We start from the raw sequence: 19,514 nt of genomic DNA, 5'->3' as shown, positions 1-19,514 counted from the left end.
ACAAATATTAGATAGCAAGTAAGGTAGAAAGCAAGCAAGCTAGCTAGCTAGACTTAATATTTAATATAATTCTATTTATATAATTATAATTACTATTAAGAAAGTGTTCTAATTTAATAATAGTGGTTTGTTTCAATATTTAAAATATTTTATAGAAGTTCAATATAAGTACAAAGACAATTTGTATTTCATTTAGGTGGTTAAATATTAAGACCATTCTTGCTTGGATTAGTAAATGCTTAAAAACTTTAAGGGTTCACTACTTAAGGAATAGCTCCTGCTTGTTAAATAGGAAATGGAGATTAATTGTATAATGGTCCTAAAATTTATATTCCGGGATTAGTGTTATATAAAAATGGTTAATAAGAGCCCATGATTGATGGATTATTTTATATTTAAGTTCCAACAGTTACTTATTAAATCATAGCATTTTAAGAAGAAAGGGATTTCTTAGGCATTTGTTAAATAGGTTACTAAGCTTATGATATTTAATCAGGAGATATTTGTATTATTTGACTTTTATGAATAGATTATTACTATTGTTATTATAGATTTTATTGATTTTATAATTATTATTGCTATTTTTTTGCTTCATAATCTCTTATACTATCAAAAAATGGATGATTCAGGGCATCTTCAACAGATATTCTATCTGCCTAGTCAAGTGCTATCAACTTTGTAAGCAAATCATTGGCTACGTCATCAAACTCTTCTCTACAAAATTGCAAAAAAATTATGGTTAAGTTATGAAAAATCTAAATAATTTATGATTACTTTTTAATAATTTCTTTGAAGTTAATTGGTCCCTTGGGAAGCTCGTTAGGCAAGCTCACTTCATACTCTAAATAGAAAAAAACGTTAAAAAGTTATAATAAAATAAGATAATTACCATATTTTCTACAAAGCTCAATAACAGCATCTGATCCAAAAATATTAGCTAACTCTAATATGAAAGTGATAAAATAAGTGTTTTTTATTTAACCAGATTTATTGTGATTATTTTTATTTTGATTAGGTTTATTTTGCATTCTAACATTGTTGAATATGTTATACTTTTTCAATAAGAACTAAAGGAATACAACACCTATTGGCCAAATGTCAACTTAATATCCTTAATCCCTGTATCTAAGAATAGATTCCAAAGGCATAAAAGACTCAGTACCTAGTTATTGATTTAACATAAAATAAATATATTAATTATATTATCTAATTATTTTTAAATATTTACCTATTTTATTTTTTCCTACAATTTTTTCGCATTTTTTGATATTTTAGTAAAGATCAATTTTTTTTTGTATTTCAGGATCCTTTTTCTGTCTCTATTATTCTTTCAAATTTTCAATAAATTTATCATCCTATTGTTTAAATAAATAAATAAATAAACTATTAGTTATTTTCTAAACAATCAAATAAATTTTACTATTTCAGATAAACCGTAATCGATCAAAATTCCCTTTTTCTCAGCAGTGTTATACAGAAAATTACCAGGCTTAACATCTCTGTGATAAATACCCATAGATTTTAAAGTTTTAACAGCTAAAAGCATTTGATAAATGTAGTGTTTAATTTCTTCCATATTTGATTCTGCAAAGAATTTCTTTAAAAATAGTTTGAAATAGAAAAGTTAGATATTTGCTGGCTTAACAATTATTATAAAGAAAATTTACAATAAATGGCTCATATTTAAAGTACTCAATGACTATGTGAGTCTTTTCTTCTTAAGTGAACAAGTCTACCATTTATGGTGTGCAAGGTTAACCTTTTAATAGTGTAAGAAAGGCTATTTCAGAAAATATAAGCTCCGGAGATACAGTTTGGAAATTAATTTTAATGGCAAACTTCTTTTTTTTGTTAACTACTCCATCTCGACTATTTAATATAAATAGAATTTTAATATATTGTTTGCTTGCTTAGAAAGAGAAAATCAAAGCAAAGTAATTATCATAAATCAAAGTATTGAATTTTGTAGCATATAAAATTAAGCGCCTATAATATATTAGAATCGAATTCATTCTATTTTATTTCTATTTTTTTTCTAATTATTTCTTATCATGAGCTGATTTTAACAAAAAAGAAAAGCAGCTATGGAAACCAATTAAAATGAGAGTAATATTTAATAAATATTAGGATTATAGATCATGATTTTTTGGTATTTATTGAGAAGAAACATTAGAAAACATTAAAATTATATTCTGATTTATTGGATTAAAATTTATCATTTTAAATTCTTATTTTTTAGTTTCATGTTCATTTACAATCTAATTTAACTTTAATCTATTTTGAAAATAATGCCCGCTTTTCTTCTTAACTTAAAGAATTTTAAATAATTTGAAATAATGGCTATTCTTCTTTAAGTAGGGTAAATATAAAAAAGAAATTATTCATACTATTCATATGCCTTATACACAACACCATAGCCACCTCTACCTAATTCTTTGTTTACCAAGTATCCATGGCTATGCAGGTATTTAAAATCTGCTGGCTTGTCCTTATAATATTTCTCTTGTTAGAAATTCTGCTTTTCTTTAGGTTTCCTAGTTTTAAAACAAGTATAAAATATGACCTATTTATTTAAATTTTTGAAATTATTACTCCTGACGTTTCTAAATTGGCTATGTCTAATAAATGTTCTTTGTATATATCTGCTATTGAGGATTTGCTATATTATACATAGCGCCTTAAGCTTATGGAACTGGGATATTTGGTACGATCTGTTAGAATTAACAGTTAGCAGGAATCATGCCTGGTGCAAATTAATGGAAATCTCCTTGGATAGGAATATTTGGCTTCATATAGGGACTGCTAATAAGTTTAAAATACCTTTTTTCTACTATTACTAGTGTGTGTTGCTTAATGAATACTTATTTTTGATTTATATAATTTTTGATAAAGAATTAGTTAATTTTTTATATTGTATGTTTGCTTCAATGTATTAATTAATGTATATATAAGAGCATGTGTGTATGTGAATATAAATTAACTTTAGGCGACTTGTTTAAGATAATATAAAAAATTTTTAATACTTTTGCATTTATTTTATTTTTGAAAACAAAACAAAACTAAATAAATAAATTCTTTTGCAAAGAGAATAGTAAGTAAAGTAAGTGTCTCTTTGTCTCTGATTTTTAATTGCTCTTCACTCTACGCCATTCTATTTGTTATCTCCTTATTTTTTTTACTGTATAAATTATTGATAACTACATTCATTAATTTTGTTTGTATAAATTATTTATTGTGTCTCTATAAAAAAATTTAAATTTGATAACTACCTACCTACCCATTAATTTAGTTAGCTATTTATTATAATAAAAATGAAAGAATGAAAGCACAGTTTAGATTTTTAACAAATAATTTTACTTTCATAAAAAAAGATTTGCCTAAATAAGGATTAATAAATTAAAAACTTATAAATAAAAAATCTAATTTAAATAATTAAATTTTCTGTATCTAAATAAAATAAACAACCAAGTGAATACTATAAATAAATACATTAATATCGTTTTAACTTCAATTATGTTGAAAAAATTGTTTGAGATTATTTACTTTTTTGATTTTTTGAGAAATTGAAAGATTCATTTTTTGTTAGAAATCAAAGATTGCATTGTTTAATCAGAACAATCAATAAGACTTAAGTCTTTTTATATTTAGGATGAAAGGTGCAAGCTTGAATGATTATTTTTAATTATTTCCTTCAATAAAATAGATGTAGAGTATTGAGAAAGTTGCTTGAATTATTCTTCGAAGGCAAAATATGGTTATTGTAATTTTTGAATTTTCTATCTTCTTATCATGGCTTTGTCTTTAATTTTTGCATTTTTTTTATTTAGTGCCTATTCACTGATTTTAGAACCCATTTCAAGAACATTTTTGGTAAAAATTGGTACTATTTAGTGCTTAACAAGTTTAATTTACTTTTACAAGTATTCTACATTTTTTTAAAATCTAACTTTGTCTTTTTAGAGCTTTTCCAATTCTGACTTACCTACTTATATCTAATTTTGCTCAATATAATCTATATCTAATATTCTATCTTTGTAAAAACCAATATTAGTTTAAATTTCATTAGCATTTAAATTATTCTGCTTTTCATAATATCCTTGCTCTATTTTTTAGGAAATTTGCTAGTCTATCTCTTAATATTTTTGCTTCTCACTCTTTTCTTACTTTTTATTTATCAAGTCATCAAACTACTTCTTTTTATCAACTAAGCTCTGAAGTTTTTCATGTTTATTTTATTCATAGTAAGTACATAGCTCAACTTGATCAGGATTTTAGTTTGAAATATATTGTAAATCTATTTTTCTGGTCTTGAGTCCATTATTTAATGTAAAAACAGTATTATTACCTTCAGACTTTTTACAAAATAAATTTAATAAATAAAAGTATAAAAATGAAAAAAGAAAATAAATAAATAAATTACATGAGCACCTTCTATTTTATAGATTTCGTATTTTGTTCCTAAATAATAACAATTAAATAATGTTAATAAAAACCAGAAAATAGATTTTATAAAATAAAAAATGATTTTTTTCTTTGTGCAGATTTTTGTTTTAATTTTTTATATTTTAAATAACTAAATTAATTAATGCTTATATTTATTACATTTTGACTAGATACTAATTTTTATAAATAATTTAATATTGAAATGTAATATTTATTACAACATATGTAATTTATTCATATAAATTTTTAGATTCTATTATTTTTTTAAAAATATTTCTTCTTTAGAAAATATTAAAAATTAAAAAAGTTTTTTTTTGTCTAAAAAAAATGTTTTTAGAAAATAAATTATAATTTTACCTATTCTAACTTTAACATATACTCCCTTAACTAATTCATGAAAATAAGAACGAAGTAGTAACTTGTTTAGATAATCTTTTGAGAGAGTTAGCTATTTAACTAATTTTTAAAATTCTTCACTCTAAGTATTTCTTTCTCTTTAGTGCTGAGCTAGACCATGAGTTTAACTCTTAAAATCATCATATTGTGAAAAATTATAATCATTATTATTATTAGAATGAGAATTTGAGTCTTTTAACTTTTCTCTTTTTGTTTCTAATTCTTTTTTTAGCTGCATTTTATCCTTTTCTACTTAACTCTTTTTAGATTAGTCTAAGCCATTGGTAGGATCTACAAAAATATTAGATGCTACTGCAGCTCCTGCAGTTGTTTTAACTTTTTCTGCCTTTTCTGCTATTTTGTCATCAAATTTTTTATTATTTCTTTCCTCCAATCTTCTATTCAATTCATTTACTCTATCAACTTCATTCATTTAATTTAACTTCTTTCTATCTTCTTCATCTTTATACCCATCTGTATCATAGCCATCACTAAAAACTTCCTTTTAGCTAAATGTGTTTTTCTTCTTTTTCTTTAGCAAATCTTTATCATTTGCATTAATATCTTTCTTATCTAATAATGTGTCCATAGCTAGTTATTATTTTATAATAGTTGTTTCTAATTGTATTTATGATAATTTATCAAAAATGCTTTATTCTTTATAGTGCTCTTTTAAAATGGTATGTGCTATAAACAAATAATTCTAGTTTTCTATAGCTTTAAGAAAATAATTATTTCTTTTTGTATTAACTTTTTATTTTTTATAAGTAAAATAAAGTCAATCTTTTTATAGATATTTAATAAATTAACAATTAATTAATTTCCTTATTTTGCAATCAATGTCGTCTATCTAGTTACCAATAGAAACATTTGATATTCATAAAATATTACATATCAATCAAAACTTAATTATTTTTCATATTAAATGATAATAAATTATAATGAAAAGCTAAACAAATAAACAAACAATGTTGGTGAAAATTATTTATTTTTTATAAATTTTAATAAAAGCAAATAATTTTTTTTTATGAAAAATAAAATATTTTCCTTTAAATAAAAATATGTTTTCTATTAATCAAAAGGGTTCTAGTAAAATATCTTATCCTTAACCTAATTCCCATATATATGCTCCTGCAATATTTTCTTACTCAAAAAGCTTGAGCCTTTCGTCAATAAATTTCAAACAGGGGTAATAATATCTAACACTTTCCTCATCTGATGATCTAAATACACATTCTTTCAAAGTATCTACCCATTTCACTGAATCAATTTCTTTTTCTTCAATAAGTTTCTTAAACCTTGTTAATTAAAGATTTTATTAGGTTTTTATCAGCTTGCAAAACTTAAAAGATAAAAATTTGAATAAAATATTTATTTTTAAGCTTTAAACACCTGAAATAATAAATATCAAATGATAATATTTTTTAATTACTCTTCTCCCATGATATAATCTACTCTGCCTGAAATCTTAAATCCATAAAACGGTATTCCCTTTGTTAAAGAATTATTGATTAATTTAATCCTTTAAAAAAATTTTACAATTAATATTTTAGGACGATGCTTTTAGTCAAAAAAGTTAATATTTTCTTATATCCAATTGATAGGATTAATAGGATAATAACCATCAATAATCTAATGGTAATCATAAGCACTTACTAATAATCTATCAACTAAATCAAGTAGAACAACCATGTGAGACTATTTCCACTTAAATCTATCTTACTTTCCCTATGTTTTTAAATTTATTATCTAAATTAATGGCTTTCTGTTATAAAATTGATATACTAAAAGGCATGCAAAAAAAAGCTTATTATGCTTATCTCTGATAAGTTGACTTAGTTCTCTAACAAAAGCAATTTAATCATACTGTCTAGATGCTTAAAAATATGATAGAAATACAGAATCTAAAACAAATCCATCAAATTTATCTATGTACTTAGCAATTTGATCAAGAACTTTTTATCTAGCCCACATATCTTTAAAGCTAATAAGGGTTTATTCATCTGATAAATAAATTCTTGGGAGAATTTTAATATTTGTTGAATTATCTTTATTAAGTTCTCTTATTTGACTTAAGAAATTTTCATCAATATTATGTTCTCCATCAAGCTATTTTTGAAATTAAAATAAAATCATAAGTACCATAAAAGAGAATATCTATCTATAGTAATTACTTTTTAATAGTCTCCTTAATCTTTTATTTCAAACCAGACAGGACTAAGATAAGTAAACTTATCTTTAAATTTTAACGCTCTTTCAAAACCCTATTTATTCCTTTGAAAATAATGAGTTTTTCAATTTAAAAAAATATTATACCAAGGTGTTAAGAAAGCAAAGGTCTCTCCCTTAAACTATTTAGATTTATATATATTCTTTGTCTTTTTTAATGTTTCTAATGCATTTTCAATATTTTCTTTCTCTTTATTAGCTTATATATTTGTTGAAAACGTATTATTTATAAAATTATTATTTCATGTATTATGTAATCTATTTATGTTACTTTAGAGAAGAGAGCCCTATATTTCTTATACAATAGCAAGCAAAACAAATAAACAAATGGCTAGCTTAAGTGTACTCATTACAGAATTGGTAATACCTTGTTATGAAATTTAATTCAAAGTTATGAAAAAATTGTTTCAAATCTTAAACAAATTTAAGATTATTATTCTGATCAATTTTTAAATTTTAATTAGATTTCACAATTTTAATGATTCATAACAAATTAATTTATTAACAACCATATCTTTCTAGATCTTAGAATCAAAAATATTTTTTAAATAAATTATTTAAACTACTAAATAAATTAGAAAAATTAATTTTTAATTCTTAATTATTTAAAAAAATATATTTTTCTTTTTTAAAAATGTAAAATCTTGTGATGATTTATATATTCAAATGATATAATATTTTTAAGATAAATAAATAATTTTTATTCATAAAAATACTATAATCTTTAATTCTATTAAAACTTATTTGAGATTCAAAAATATTTTTTTTTATTTAGAAAAAAATTATATTTCAAATTATTTAAAGCTCCAATTAATAATGTTTTTCATTTGTTTTTAGTTATCATAAGCTTTATATCAATTAATATTCAATTAATTGTGATTAATTCTATAATTCTAGGAAATAAATTTTTATGTAGATGAAATGTATTAAATCGACAAATGTTTGATTTGTGAAGCAAGTTATAATGGAATTTTAAATGCTCTATGGTTTTTAAGCTTATGATTATCTATCTATCTATTTAGTTATCTATCTTTTTCACTTTGTTTTTATTTCAAATGATTGATTTAATTAAAAAATCAAGTAAAATTATTAGATATTTAAGATTTTTCTCTTAATCAAATAAAACAAAGAAGGATGATAAGAAATATTTTAGGAAAAATAGCTGTTATCATTTGTATAATAAAGATTTAACTATTTAATTGCTTAGAAGTAATTAAGGAAATAGATGAGCATATTAAATATTATGAATCTAGTGAAGCTAAAGAAAAGCTTTTAGAGTTATTCAAATATAACTGCACTTAAAGCAATTTAGGAGAATTAATAAATTAATATGCTAATTTGATTTATTATGGATAAAATGATGATAACAATTCCTTAAAATTATCATATTATTTTTATAAGTTGGCTGCATATTATGGGTAATAAGATGCCCTCTTTATGACTAGCTTATTCAGCAACTTTAGATTGGATGGTAGCTATAATATTCTCTAAAACTTAGATAGATTACTTGAAAAAGCTAAGAATACTATTTCTGATATCAACAATTAAACTAGTTCTTATAGTTTAGACAATTTATCTTAACTAGAACTATTGTCAATATACTAATATGTCTCTGAAAAGAGAAATTCTTCTTCAGTTCTTGATTTATATTTATCATCACAGCAATAGAACTTCTTTTCTAAGCTAGCTTTAGCTCATAAATATATGCATGTAATTAATTATTAAACGTATTTAATTTGATTTTGATTCAAAATCAATTAATCTATCTATCTATCAATCATTCTTTATATCTACTGATTCACTAATATAGTGCAATTTCTTACAGTTAATTTAATTATCTATCTTTAAAATAAATATCTCAAAGTATTTGTATGCACAGCATAACTTTAAAATAGATAATATAAATAAATTATTTTACTTTTTGTTATTTTAAAATCTAGGGAAGAGGAGTTAATATTGATTGTCGTACAGCTTCTCTTTACTTCAAAGACCTAGGAAAAGATTAATATCTAGATTCTGATTAAGTTCCAAATTTAAGTAAAATTATAAGGCTAGACCTTTAGATTTACAGCATGACTTCGAATTTATTTAGCTTTAATCTTAACTCAGATAAGATAAAAATACTTGAGACTTTCAAACATATTAGCTTAAATTATCAAAGCAGTAATTTAGGAGAATTACTTAATTTAGCAGAATCTTATTTTTATGGCATAAATGGAGTAAGAAGGGACTTTAATAAATCGTTTGAGATTTATTAATCTATATATAGTAAAAAGAATATAAGTTAGGTAAATTATTTTATTTTGTCATTCATAAAAAAATTTTAAAAAATGATTCTAGAATATAAACACCTTCAAAGCAGGAGCAATGCTAGGATACCATTATATGAGAGGTTATGGGGTTAAAAAAGTAAAATTTACTAATAAATTATCTTTAAAATTAAACGAATTAATTATGATTTTAAAAGGATTATTAAATGTCATTTAGCATATTTTAGTCCTTGTCTGACTAAGGGGATACTATATCTCTAAATGGATTAGGTAAATTTTATAATATAATGCAACAAATTATTAAGTTATTTCTTTAACTTCGACAAAGGTTATTTATACTACAATGGATATGGAGTGAAGAAAGATTAGAGAAAAGCAATCTCTTTATTTAAAAGTAATTTTTGATATTTTATATTAGCTTTTATTGAAAATTTTAATAATTTAGAATCAGCAAGCTTGAAAGATGTAAATGGAATGTACAACTATGGTGTTATTCATATGCTTCCTTCTACCGATATCCACCTAAGAGACAAATAAATAGCTCACCAATACCTAAATTTGGCATCAGAAAAAGGCCATGCTTTAGCATAATATGCTTTAGGTACAAAGAATACATGTTTTAATATTTTACTAATATTTAAAATTAAAAGGTTTACTTTATCTAGATGGCGTCGATTTTTATTAATCTTGTGAGCTTTCCACACTTTTGATGAGCAGGAGCATGTCAAGAAGTGCTTCAAGTCACTTTTAAAACTCAGCTAATTATTTGTATTCACTCAATAACTATAGACAATCCCATTTAAACTATTTGATATCAGGCTATTTAGGAGATGATGTAAATATTTTTTAATGAAGTTTTGTAAAAATTATAACATTTATTTAAATTAATAATTAAATTTCAGGTTTCATTACAAAATGCAGCAATATTAGCAGATAAATACTCTGGGATTTACACTTACAATGATATAAATTTTTATGATTTAGAAAATGAATTGAAATAAGATCCTATTTACAATCTACTAGTAGAAAAGAAATTTATAGAAATTGATTTCCATGAGTTATTATTTGAAGATATTTTGTAAATGGTGAAAAATAAAACAACTTTGAATAATTTACTTAAAATCGAAAAAAATTCTTCCAAAAATTCTATAAGTGGATATGTTTCATATTAGCTTCTAAAGACTTCAATAAGTTAAAGTGGATATAGTAATTTAAGATTAGGTGACTATTTTTATTATGGAATTAATGTTAAACAAAGCTATTCAAAAGCATATTAATACTACAAATTAGCTGCTGAAAAAAAAGACTCAAACATTATTGATTAGGTAAGCTATATTTAAGCATAGGGTTACTTCAATTTAGCTTATATGGAGCAGCTAGGCCAAGGTGTTCCTTAAAATTATTAACTTGCTTATATGCATCTTAATTAAAGTCTATCTTTAACAAATGACAATTTTTTGGCTAACGTTCTACTTAGAATAAATTTCCTAGAAGATATTCTTAAAATACATGATCCTGATACTTAAAAGAAAATTATAAATTAGCTGTCAGTTTTTTTCAAATAGCTTTTCAATGATTATAAATCTCTCTTTAAAGTCCTCTCTTGCATACCATTTATTCTAATGATCATATATTTGTATGGTAAGAGGTTGAGAATCAAACATGAGCATAACGTGTGAAAAATTAAATATAAATAACCAAAATATAATAAATAATCTGTAAAATATAATTTATCAAAACTTTAAAAATACTAAATTAAATTAAATAGATTTATATGCCATGTATAGTTAATTTATAGAGTTTATATTTTTGATGAATAAATCTCAATATTTTATTCTTTCAAATATAATTTTTCTATTTATTTCAACTAAGTATTTAACCAAAAATTTAACTTATCTTAAAATAAAAATTAAAACTAGCTGTAATAATTTTAATTAATAAATTATACATTTAGATATATTGAATGTTATACCAATTTTAATACTTAAGTAAAAATAAATAGATAACTCAATAAATAAAAAATTTTAATTACTTTAATTATAATAAATGTTTGATAAACAAATTTAATAAAAAATTTAATTAATTAAAATATTCCTTTTTAAATTTTAAATGTTCTAATTTTTTATTTTTTAAATTAAAATTTAAACTTTTTTATTAACTTTTAAATAGTATTATCTTTATTTATAAAAAGAATACACATTATTTTGCTACCATTTAAAACTTAAACTTAAATACAAACAAAAAGAAATTTTAAATTTTTTAAACTCTGTTTGCGTGAATCTGCAAAAAAATATTATCAACATTATGCAAAAATAAACAACATATTTAATAATCTTAATACTAAAGTAATTTTAATTTTATTTTTTCATTATTTAATTGCCCTAATTTAAATGACTAAATTTTAAAATATAAATATATTCAAAAATGTTAAAGTTGATCATCAATCCATTCTCCTATTATTTTTCTTCCATTAGCTCCTAAAAATTTACCGGTGCCATTTTTTTTTCCATGTACGAATGTACCTTCAAACTTATCTCCATTCTTGTAAAAGTATTCACCTTTTATTAATTTATTTAAATTATATAAGCTTTTTGAAAATTCAATTCTACCTTATCCATGGAAATTATCACGCTCAAAAAATCCTATATACTTATCTCCTGAAGCAAATTCAAGAATTCCCACACCATGTTTCATACCTTAACTCCAATCGCCTTCATACTTATGTCCTCCTAAAAATCTGATAAATAAAAAAGTGATAAAATTCGATTATAATTTGTTAAATTTACTAATATCTTCCATATCCATGGATAATATCATCTTAGAAGAACCCTTCATATTTTTCACCGTTCGCATATAAGTAAACACCCCAACCATCTTTAAGAGATGTTTTATCATCTATCTCACCTTCGTATATGTCCTCGTTTGAGTAAAATATCTTATATTCTTTACAATTCCATTTATTAGTCTAAATATATTCTCTTTTTATTTCAGTCAAGACATTTACTTGTTCATCTTAAGTTGTTTAGTCATTGTTTTCCTTCATTTATTTATTTTTTTAATTTATTTTTATTTCAAATAGAAATATAAAATTTAATAATCAATACATCATATTCATCTTCATCCTACTCTTCTATGACATTATTGTCTTCTAATTATTCATCTTATTCTTAATCTTAAAGCTTATTTTAATCTTCTCCTTCTTCACTGCTAGTCTCATCGAAATTTTCAAAGTTAATTACTCCATTGTAAACTATACCTAAATCTTTAGCATTTTGAATTGCCTTTTTTAGAGCTTTTTATTGCTTTTTCTATTCATCATACATTTCTCTTGTTAAAGTAACGTGATCTTATGGCAATAAACTTCTAGGCTTATCTATGCTTTGACTATTTTCATTTTATTTTTAAATTTAACTGCTATCATTTTATTTTAATTATCCTTAATCATCATTTTAAGTCTATTCAAGTTATTTTTCCTCTAATAAAGGCTATTATTTTTAATTATTAGCTACATTTTAGCTACTTATTTAAGTGGTATCAGATTCATTTGTTGCATAAGCAGTTGTATCAACTGATTTTTCTGTTTACTTTTACTCATCTACTTATTTTACATTTAAGTATTTACTGCGTAATGATTTAAAATACTCCTTTTATTGTTCTGGAGTCATAATTTATTCTTCTTCATCATGAAGGTCATTCATCATCTATTTTGATTTTTAGACTTCTTCGCTTTCTTAATCATCACTCTCATTATTTATAGGCTACAATTTATATTATGCAAAATCCCTATTATGGCATTCATCATTTTTTTATATCATCAAATTAATTTTTTTTTCATTTTCGTTGTCAAGTTGGGTATTAATTTCTTCATCTGGTAATTAATAACCACATTCTTACATTAAATCTAAATAGTTTTATTCCCAATCTATTTCTTCATCTCCAACTGCCTTATTTACTTTTTCTACTTCCTTTTTTAATATTTGAGCTTAAGTAAAAGTATATCTCAAATGTTTATTTACTTTATTCTGTGATTTTATGTTTATTTCCTTATCCTTTTGGCCATTTTATACTTTCACCTGTAAATAAAATGATTGAAATAATTTATAAGCATTAAAGTTAACTAAATAAAAATAACTGTTGTAATCTATTACTTCTTGATTTTTTTCGATATCAATATTTAGTTAAAACTACTTGATAATTTTCATCATTTCTCTTTCGAGCAACTACTCTTCAACAGATTCAAACATTTTAAAAATTATATTATATTGATTTTATTTAAATTTTTGATGTCACAGATTCTTTAGAATTTTTTAATATCTTTTAAGTGAAACAAAAAAATTACTTTTAAAAAAATAACCAAAAATTAATTTAAAAAAAATTAAATATTAAAAATATCAAGCTCATTTTTATAATGACCTTAGATTCTGTCTGTATTAATTATTTTTTAAAATATAACAACTATTTTTAATATTTTAGTTATTTTAAATAAGTTAATTAATTCTGATCTATTATTTTCTATACAATTGATTAACATTTTATTTCATATTCAATTGATACTTTTTATAAAACTGCTATTTTATTCTATAAAATTATATTAAATATAATCTAAAAAAATCTATTCTTTTTTCAAAATTTTTGGTAGTTTTAATTTTTATGGTTTATTATGCTTCTTTTGATAAAAAGATTTAATTTATTATCAAAATTTCTTTAATATTTTTGTTTTTATTCAAATAAATAAAATATGACAGACATAGAAGAAAGCTTAGATAAGTATTATGAGGATAGCGATGAAGATGATAAAAAAAGCTAAAAATCTGATGAAAGTGATGCTAGTGTGAAGGCTTTGAAAAGAAAACTCGAAGCCCTCAAGAATAACGAAATGGATCCAGATGAAGCTGAAAAAAGATATCAAGAAGATTTAAAGTAGGCAAGATTGCTGAAATAGCAAAAAGAATAATAAAAGGAAGAGTAAAAAAAATAAAAAAGCATCAAAAAACAAGAAGAGCAAGCTTATGAAAATGATTTTGGTAGTGATGAAGAATAGCCAAAAAAAATAAACAGTAAATAGAAAGTGGAAGAAGTGGAGGAGGATTATGAGGATAAATTTGAGTTAGAATCTAATTCTTTTAGTATTCGCTCTAAGTAATCAATAAGAAGCTTAAAAGTAGAAGATGAAGATAACAATTATTATACTTTAAAATAATCGAAGTAAGAAAGTACTTAAAAGCCTGCATCAAATCAAAAAATACCTTCTCAAACTAAAACTCCTTCTGTTTAATTTAAAGATAATTTAAAAAAGCCAAGCAATGCGGCTGCAGCAGCGGCCCCTCCTCCAAAGACGATTTAAAAATCAGTAGCGCCAAGACCTTAATCAGCTAAATAAGCTCCATTAAATACAGTCAAATAGGATTCTAAAAAATAACTTCCTTCTGTCAATGGAGTAGATTCCAAACAGAGTAAACCAATAATAAAAGAATCTAAAACACCTGCACCAACTAAAAAATAATAAGTAGATTAGCCTAAAAAAGCCTCTGCTACTCCTAGTCAAACAAAGTTAACTCAACATTAGTTGGATTTGTAAAAGAAAAAAATAGAAAATGAAGAAAGTGAAAAAAAATTAGAAAAAAAACCTAAATTACCTAATATTTAATCAAAAACTCTTAAAGTTAATAACTTTATGAAAGATAAAAATGAAGACCAAAAGAAATCTTCTGATAATAAAAAACAAGAAGATAAACCAGTAGAAAGAAAACCAAAGGATGAACTAGATGAAGATATTTTTGGAGAAACTGAAAAAGAAGAAGGTGATTAAGCACTTGCATAAAATTAAGATGAAGAAGAAGAAAGTGAGGAAACTAAAAAACTTAAAGAAAAATAACTTAGATAACAAATACTTAAGGACTAGAAAGAAAAAAGAAAGAATTAACTAGATAATTAATTGGATAATGTTAAGTAAATACTAAAAAATCATGAATAAAAATAGAAAGAGTTGTAAGAAAAAGAAGATTAGCTTTACATTAGAGAAGCTGTAGAAAAAATAAAGTAAAAAAAGTCTAAATAAAATCTGACATATGAAAACGAAGAGTCTAATTGGGTCGATATCACAAGGAAAGATTACTAGAAAAATGAAAATGAAGACAGAGTTTAGTAATAGGAAAAATTTAGATAGTAAATGCTTAAAAACCTTAAGACTGAAGAAGAAAACTTAAAGAAAAAGAAAACAATGGAACAAATTTAATCAAGGGTATCAACAAGAAATGAGATTAAAGAAAAGAATTGGGATGGGAATTTAGCTTCAAAGAAAGGAACTTTAAATGAAATTTCAAAAATTGAATCAGAAAAAAATGAGATTGCAAGAGAGAACGAGTTTGTCTCTTAAATGAAAAAAATTGAAAGGAAAAAGTATGTTCAATAAAATAAATTTATTTTTGGAAATAAATCTTATATATCAATAGGTATTTAGAGCAACTTGAAATTGAGAAAATGCAAAAGAAGAAAGCCCAGGAGTTTGTTAAAGAAGGTTAAGACAATCTTAAGAAAGGTAACAAAGCTCTTGAAAATATTGAAAAGATTCTCAAAGAAAAAGATGAAAAGAAGTAGAAAGAAAAAGAAAAGAATTATCAGTACGAGGAACAGCAAAAGGAGAAATAACTAAACGATCAAGTAGAAATTAAAAAGCTAAAGGTTATACTGAAGTAATTAATAGAAGAAAACAAGTAGATTTAAGCTGCTTTAGCTAAGCAAAAAGAAAAGTAGCAAAAGAATCAAGAATAAATCAATTCCATCAAAAATAAGAGTGGTGTTGTTGTCTTAGGAGATAACAAATTTACTTCATTTGGATTGGTACCTGCACTAAATAAAAAATAGGAACTAACTGATATCTCTACTAATGATGAGGAATCAGTTAGTATGCTTGGTAAATAAATAAATATTTAAATTAATTTTATTCTAAATTAACTTTTTATATTTGAAGATAAAATCAATGACTAAGAAAAGAGGTATCTTACTTAACTAACTGTTATTGAATTAATTGTTTAAAAAATTACAGATCAAGGCTTAACTTTGTCTGATGTAAAAAAAATTAAAATATGAAATTTAATAATAATCATGATACATTTTTATAATAAATAAGATTTTTTCATTGCTTGATGTGAATAAAGATGGTATATTAACCATAGAAGAAATTGAATAAAATATGAGTAAATTAAATTTTATAAATATGTTTTGTTGCAATAATAAAATTTATGTTTCCTAGGCAAACTTGATTTAGATTTAACTGAAGAAGAAATTTAAGAAATTCTCAAGATTATAGACTCAAACAAAGATGGTGTCATTAATGAATTCGAATTTGTTAAAAATTTAGAAGCATAATATTAAGTAAAAATTATAAACTCTAAATCTATTTTTAAGCTTGACGTATTTGTTAATAGAGCTAAAAGGAGTATAATAGAGTTATGGGAGAGCTAAAAGATATTTAGAATCCTATTGTATTATAAGAAAGAATTTTAGACTTAGAAGTCAGATAGAGAGTAGTTATTAAATGTATAAAGAAAGAAGAGGAAAAAGAAATAGGAAAAGGACCTGAATATCAAAAATATTTAGAGAAATTAAAGAAGTAGGAAGAAGTTTTTGAAAAAAGATAGAAATTTAGAAAGTAAGGTAAGGACATGACTGAATTAACTGCTAAGGCTGGGTAATTAAAATTACAACAGAAGAAGCTAGAAGATGAAAAAGAAATGCTAGTAATAATGCAAAGAGAAAGAATGGAAGCTATTTAGGAAAATATTGGTAAGCTCACTGAGGAACTAATGCAAATGAGTGAGATCGTTATTAAAGCAAAGAATATAGTTGATAAAGAGAGAAATGATTACTAAAAATTAGTTATTAAGCAAGTTGCAATAGATAGGCTGTAAGAATAAGTTGATGATTAACGTAGATAAAAAGAAATTGAATAATAAAAATAAGCTTAAAAGTTCTAGAATAATATAAGATAGAAAGCTAAAAATATATAATATTAGCAACAATAAAAGTTATCTGTATAAAATGTAGTTGGAGCAACTATTTTGCTACAAAAAATATATAGAGGATGGAAATCAAGAGTGCAAGCAAAAAAATAAAAAGAAAAGTTGATGAGAGCTTGCACCTTCATATAAGTTTATTTTAAATGGTACCATAAAAAGAAGAAAACAAGAAACTTTGTATCAAAGTTAAATGATCTAGTACGTAGACGTAAAATACTAGCACTAAAACTTCTTTAGACAGTATTTTGCCATATGCAAAATAAATTAGCTCCTAAAGTTGCACTAATTGCCTTAAAGCAGTTGCTAACTAGAGAAGAATACAGTTTCATAGATTAAAGATAAGCAAAAATTTAACAGTATATTAATAGATAGAAATAAGCTAAGCCTGTAGAGGATGATGTATTTGGCCAAGAAGAATAAGAAAAAGGAGTAAACAGCAGTTCTATGCAGTAGCATTAATAACCTGCTTACGAATAAAAAATAAAATAAGGTGCAAAAGATGTTAAAGAATTATTTAGAGCACAAGAACTGCCAGCCATCATTACAATATAACGTGGAATTAGAAAACTTTAAAATGTTATTGGTCTAAATTCCAAAAACAAAATTACCTTTACTATGGGTGATATCTCTCCAGTTTGTAGAATTTGCTAAGTTAACTAAGTATAAATTTTATGTAGAAGCTGTGAATAATGTGTCTTTTGTAAGTCTTGCTATGAAAAATACCACAAATCTTACCATAGAAAGAACCATCGTTTTTATGATATAAATACTGCAAACTATACTGATTTTGATACTGGATATGATAAAGAAAAAGTATATAATGTGCTCAAAGACTATTTAGATGAATTATAAAAACTATTCTCTATCGATTTTAATACTGGATATATTCCACTTGAATAAGTTATTACATTCTACTAATAAAAAATACATATTTTTTCTTAAAATAAAAATTTATTTTAATAAGCATGCAAGTATGCTGAACGTTATGTTGAAAAAGATAACGTTGTTTTGAAATCTTTTCAAGAGCAAAGTTTTGAACAAAAGTATGATCCTTCTAAAAAGTATATTGATCACAATATGTTCATTAGAAGTTTTCTTTAATTTAATAAAGCATCACATGATTGATATTATATTAAAATATGAATTATTCTAAAAAATTAAAGTATTTTGTTTTTATTTAAAATTTATGTAAAAAAATTTAATTTTATTCAAATCAATAATTTTTTCTTTTGGCTTTTCATTTAAAAATTTTATTTTTATAAATATAATTGCTTTCTTTAAGTCTTTAAGATAAATACTTTAAAAAATCTAAAAATTATTAAAATAAATTTACATAAATTCTTCAAAAAAAATGATAATTAAAATTTATGTAAATTTTCGAATGATTAGACTAAAAGCAAATAAAATTTAACCCAAAAAAATTTAAAGAATCATTTATTTATTTTAAAAATCTCTACATTTAATGTGTTGATTTGTCATATACAAAACTAAATATTAAGCAATTTATATGAAAAAAAAATTGAAAATTTTGCTTGAGTTTTTTGAAATAGGAAAAAATTTTATCTATCAAAATATAAACTAAAAAAACTCAAATTTAGATAAATTTTTAGTTTTAAATTTCAGATCAAAATAATTCATTAATTTTTAAATTCTTGCAAAAGAATAGAAGAGAAAATATTTTAAAACTATTTAGAAAGAGGGTCTTATCAACTAACTAACTAATTATAAATAAATTTAAATTGAATGTAATTTATTATCTGAATATTTTTGGAGTAATCTTAATTTTACTGATCGATTACTTTTAATTAGGTATTATGATATTTTAATTTTATGAGTCTGCTTTTTAGATTTTACTTTATTTTTATTATAAAATAAATTAGTTGGAAAATAGATAATTACAAGTTTATAGGTAGGAGTTTGCATAATATGTAATTTAAGATCCTTTTGTTTATTACTGCTATTACCTTAATTAACTTGATGAATTTTTAAATAAATTATCAAGATTTGTTTTTTATTTTTAATATTTATTTATTATTGTTGTTGTTATTTATTTATTTTGTGTCTATATAATTAGATATAATTTGAATTGAAAAGAGTTTATTTATTTATTTATTTATATAACTATTTAGTGAGGATTTTATATTTTAAGTAAAATTTA

General features: G+C 23.0%; 6 protein-coding genes across 6 annotated transcripts; 2 read left to right on the top strand and 4 right to left on the bottom strand. All coding sequences in view use genetic code 6, as the record gives it.

Moving 5' to 3' along the window:
- Window positions 1-188: 188 nt before the first annotated feature.
- On the bottom strand, window positions 189-2,792 carry TTHERM_00729170 (kinase domain protein; the record flags this gene model as incomplete). Its single annotated transcript, XM_001022702.3, has 8 exons — window positions 189-714; window positions 775-841; window positions 890-1,162; window positions 1,229-1,355; window positions 1,421-1,597; window positions 1,668-1,869; window positions 2,388-2,534; window positions 2,593-2,792. 8 exons carry the CDS (start codon window positions 2,790-2,792, stop codon window positions 189-191), a joined length of 1,719 nt encoding a protein of 572 aa, XP_001022702.3.
- Window positions 2,793-3,572: 780 nt separating this feature from the next.
- On the bottom strand, window positions 3,573-5,428 carry TTHERM_00729160 (plus-3 domain protein; the record flags this gene model as incomplete). Its single annotated transcript, XM_001022701.1, has 3 exons — window positions 3,573-4,352; window positions 4,421-4,458; window positions 4,801-5,428. The coding sequence occupies 3 exons, from the start codon at window positions 5,426-5,428 to the stop codon at window positions 3,573-3,575; spliced, it is 1,446 nt and encodes a 481-aa protein (XP_001022701.1).
- A 486-nt stretch (window positions 5,429-5,914) lies between these two features.
- Window positions 5,915-7,418, bottom strand: TTHERM_00729150 (glycoside hydrolase family 18 protein; the record flags this gene model as incomplete). The annotated part of the gene is made up of 7 exons (XM_001022700.3): window positions 5,915-6,137; window positions 6,272-6,330; window positions 6,379-6,567; window positions 6,625-6,948; window positions 7,014-7,113; window positions 7,156-7,267; window positions 7,340-7,418. 7 exons carry the CDS (start codon window positions 7,416-7,418, stop codon window positions 5,915-5,917), a joined length of 1,086 nt encoding a protein of 361 aa, XP_001022700.1.
- Window positions 7,419-8,202: 784 nt separating this feature from the next.
- Window positions 8,203-11,017, top strand: TTHERM_00729140 (Sel1 domain protein; the record flags this gene model as incomplete). The annotated part of the gene is made up of 8 exons (XM_001022699.2): window positions 8,203-8,778; window positions 9,009-9,356; window positions 9,409-9,477; window positions 9,536-9,608; window positions 9,667-9,732; window positions 9,784-9,939; window positions 9,989-10,173; window positions 10,241-11,017. The coding sequence occupies 8 exons, from the start codon at window positions 8,203-8,205 to the stop codon at window positions 11,015-11,017; spliced, it is 2,250 nt and encodes a 749-aa protein (XP_001022699.2).
- A 739-nt stretch (window positions 11,018-11,756) lies between these two features.
- Window positions 11,757-13,582, bottom strand: TTHERM_00729130 (MORN motif protein; the record flags this gene model as incomplete). Its single annotated transcript, XM_001022698.3, has 6 exons — window positions 11,757-11,896; window positions 11,948-12,075; window positions 12,125-12,375; window positions 12,443-13,303; window positions 13,355-13,411; window positions 13,487-13,582. 6 exons carry the CDS (start codon window positions 13,580-13,582, stop codon window positions 11,757-11,759), a joined length of 1,533 nt encoding a protein of 510 aa, XP_001022698.3.
- A 410-nt stretch (window positions 13,583-13,992) lies between these two features.
- TTHERM_00729120 (EF-hand protein) lies at window positions 13,993-18,481 on the top strand (the record flags this gene model as incomplete). The annotated part of the gene is made up of 6 exons (XM_001022697.2): window positions 13,993-15,737; window positions 15,791-16,251; window positions 16,309-16,406; window positions 16,468-16,534; window positions 16,591-16,712; window positions 16,766-18,481. Exons 1-6 carry the CDS (start codon window positions 13,999-14,001, stop codon window positions 18,479-18,481), a joined length of 4,203 nt encoding a protein of 1,400 aa, XP_001022697.2. The 5' UTR covers window positions 13,993-13,998.
- Between the last annotated feature and the right edge of the window lie 1,033 nt (window positions 18,482-19,514).

The sequence above is a fragment of the Tetrahymena thermophila genome (genome assembly GCF_000189635.1).
Source record: "Tetrahymena thermophila SB210 genomic scaffold scf_8254476, whole genome shotgun sequence".
NCBI classification, from domain to species: Eukaryota; Ciliophora; class Oligohymenophorea; order Hymenostomatida; family Tetrahymenidae; genus Tetrahymena; species Tetrahymena thermophila.
The sequence above is the reverse complement of the archived record's forward strand: the minus strand, read 5'-3'. Positions and strand labels throughout refer to the sequence as shown.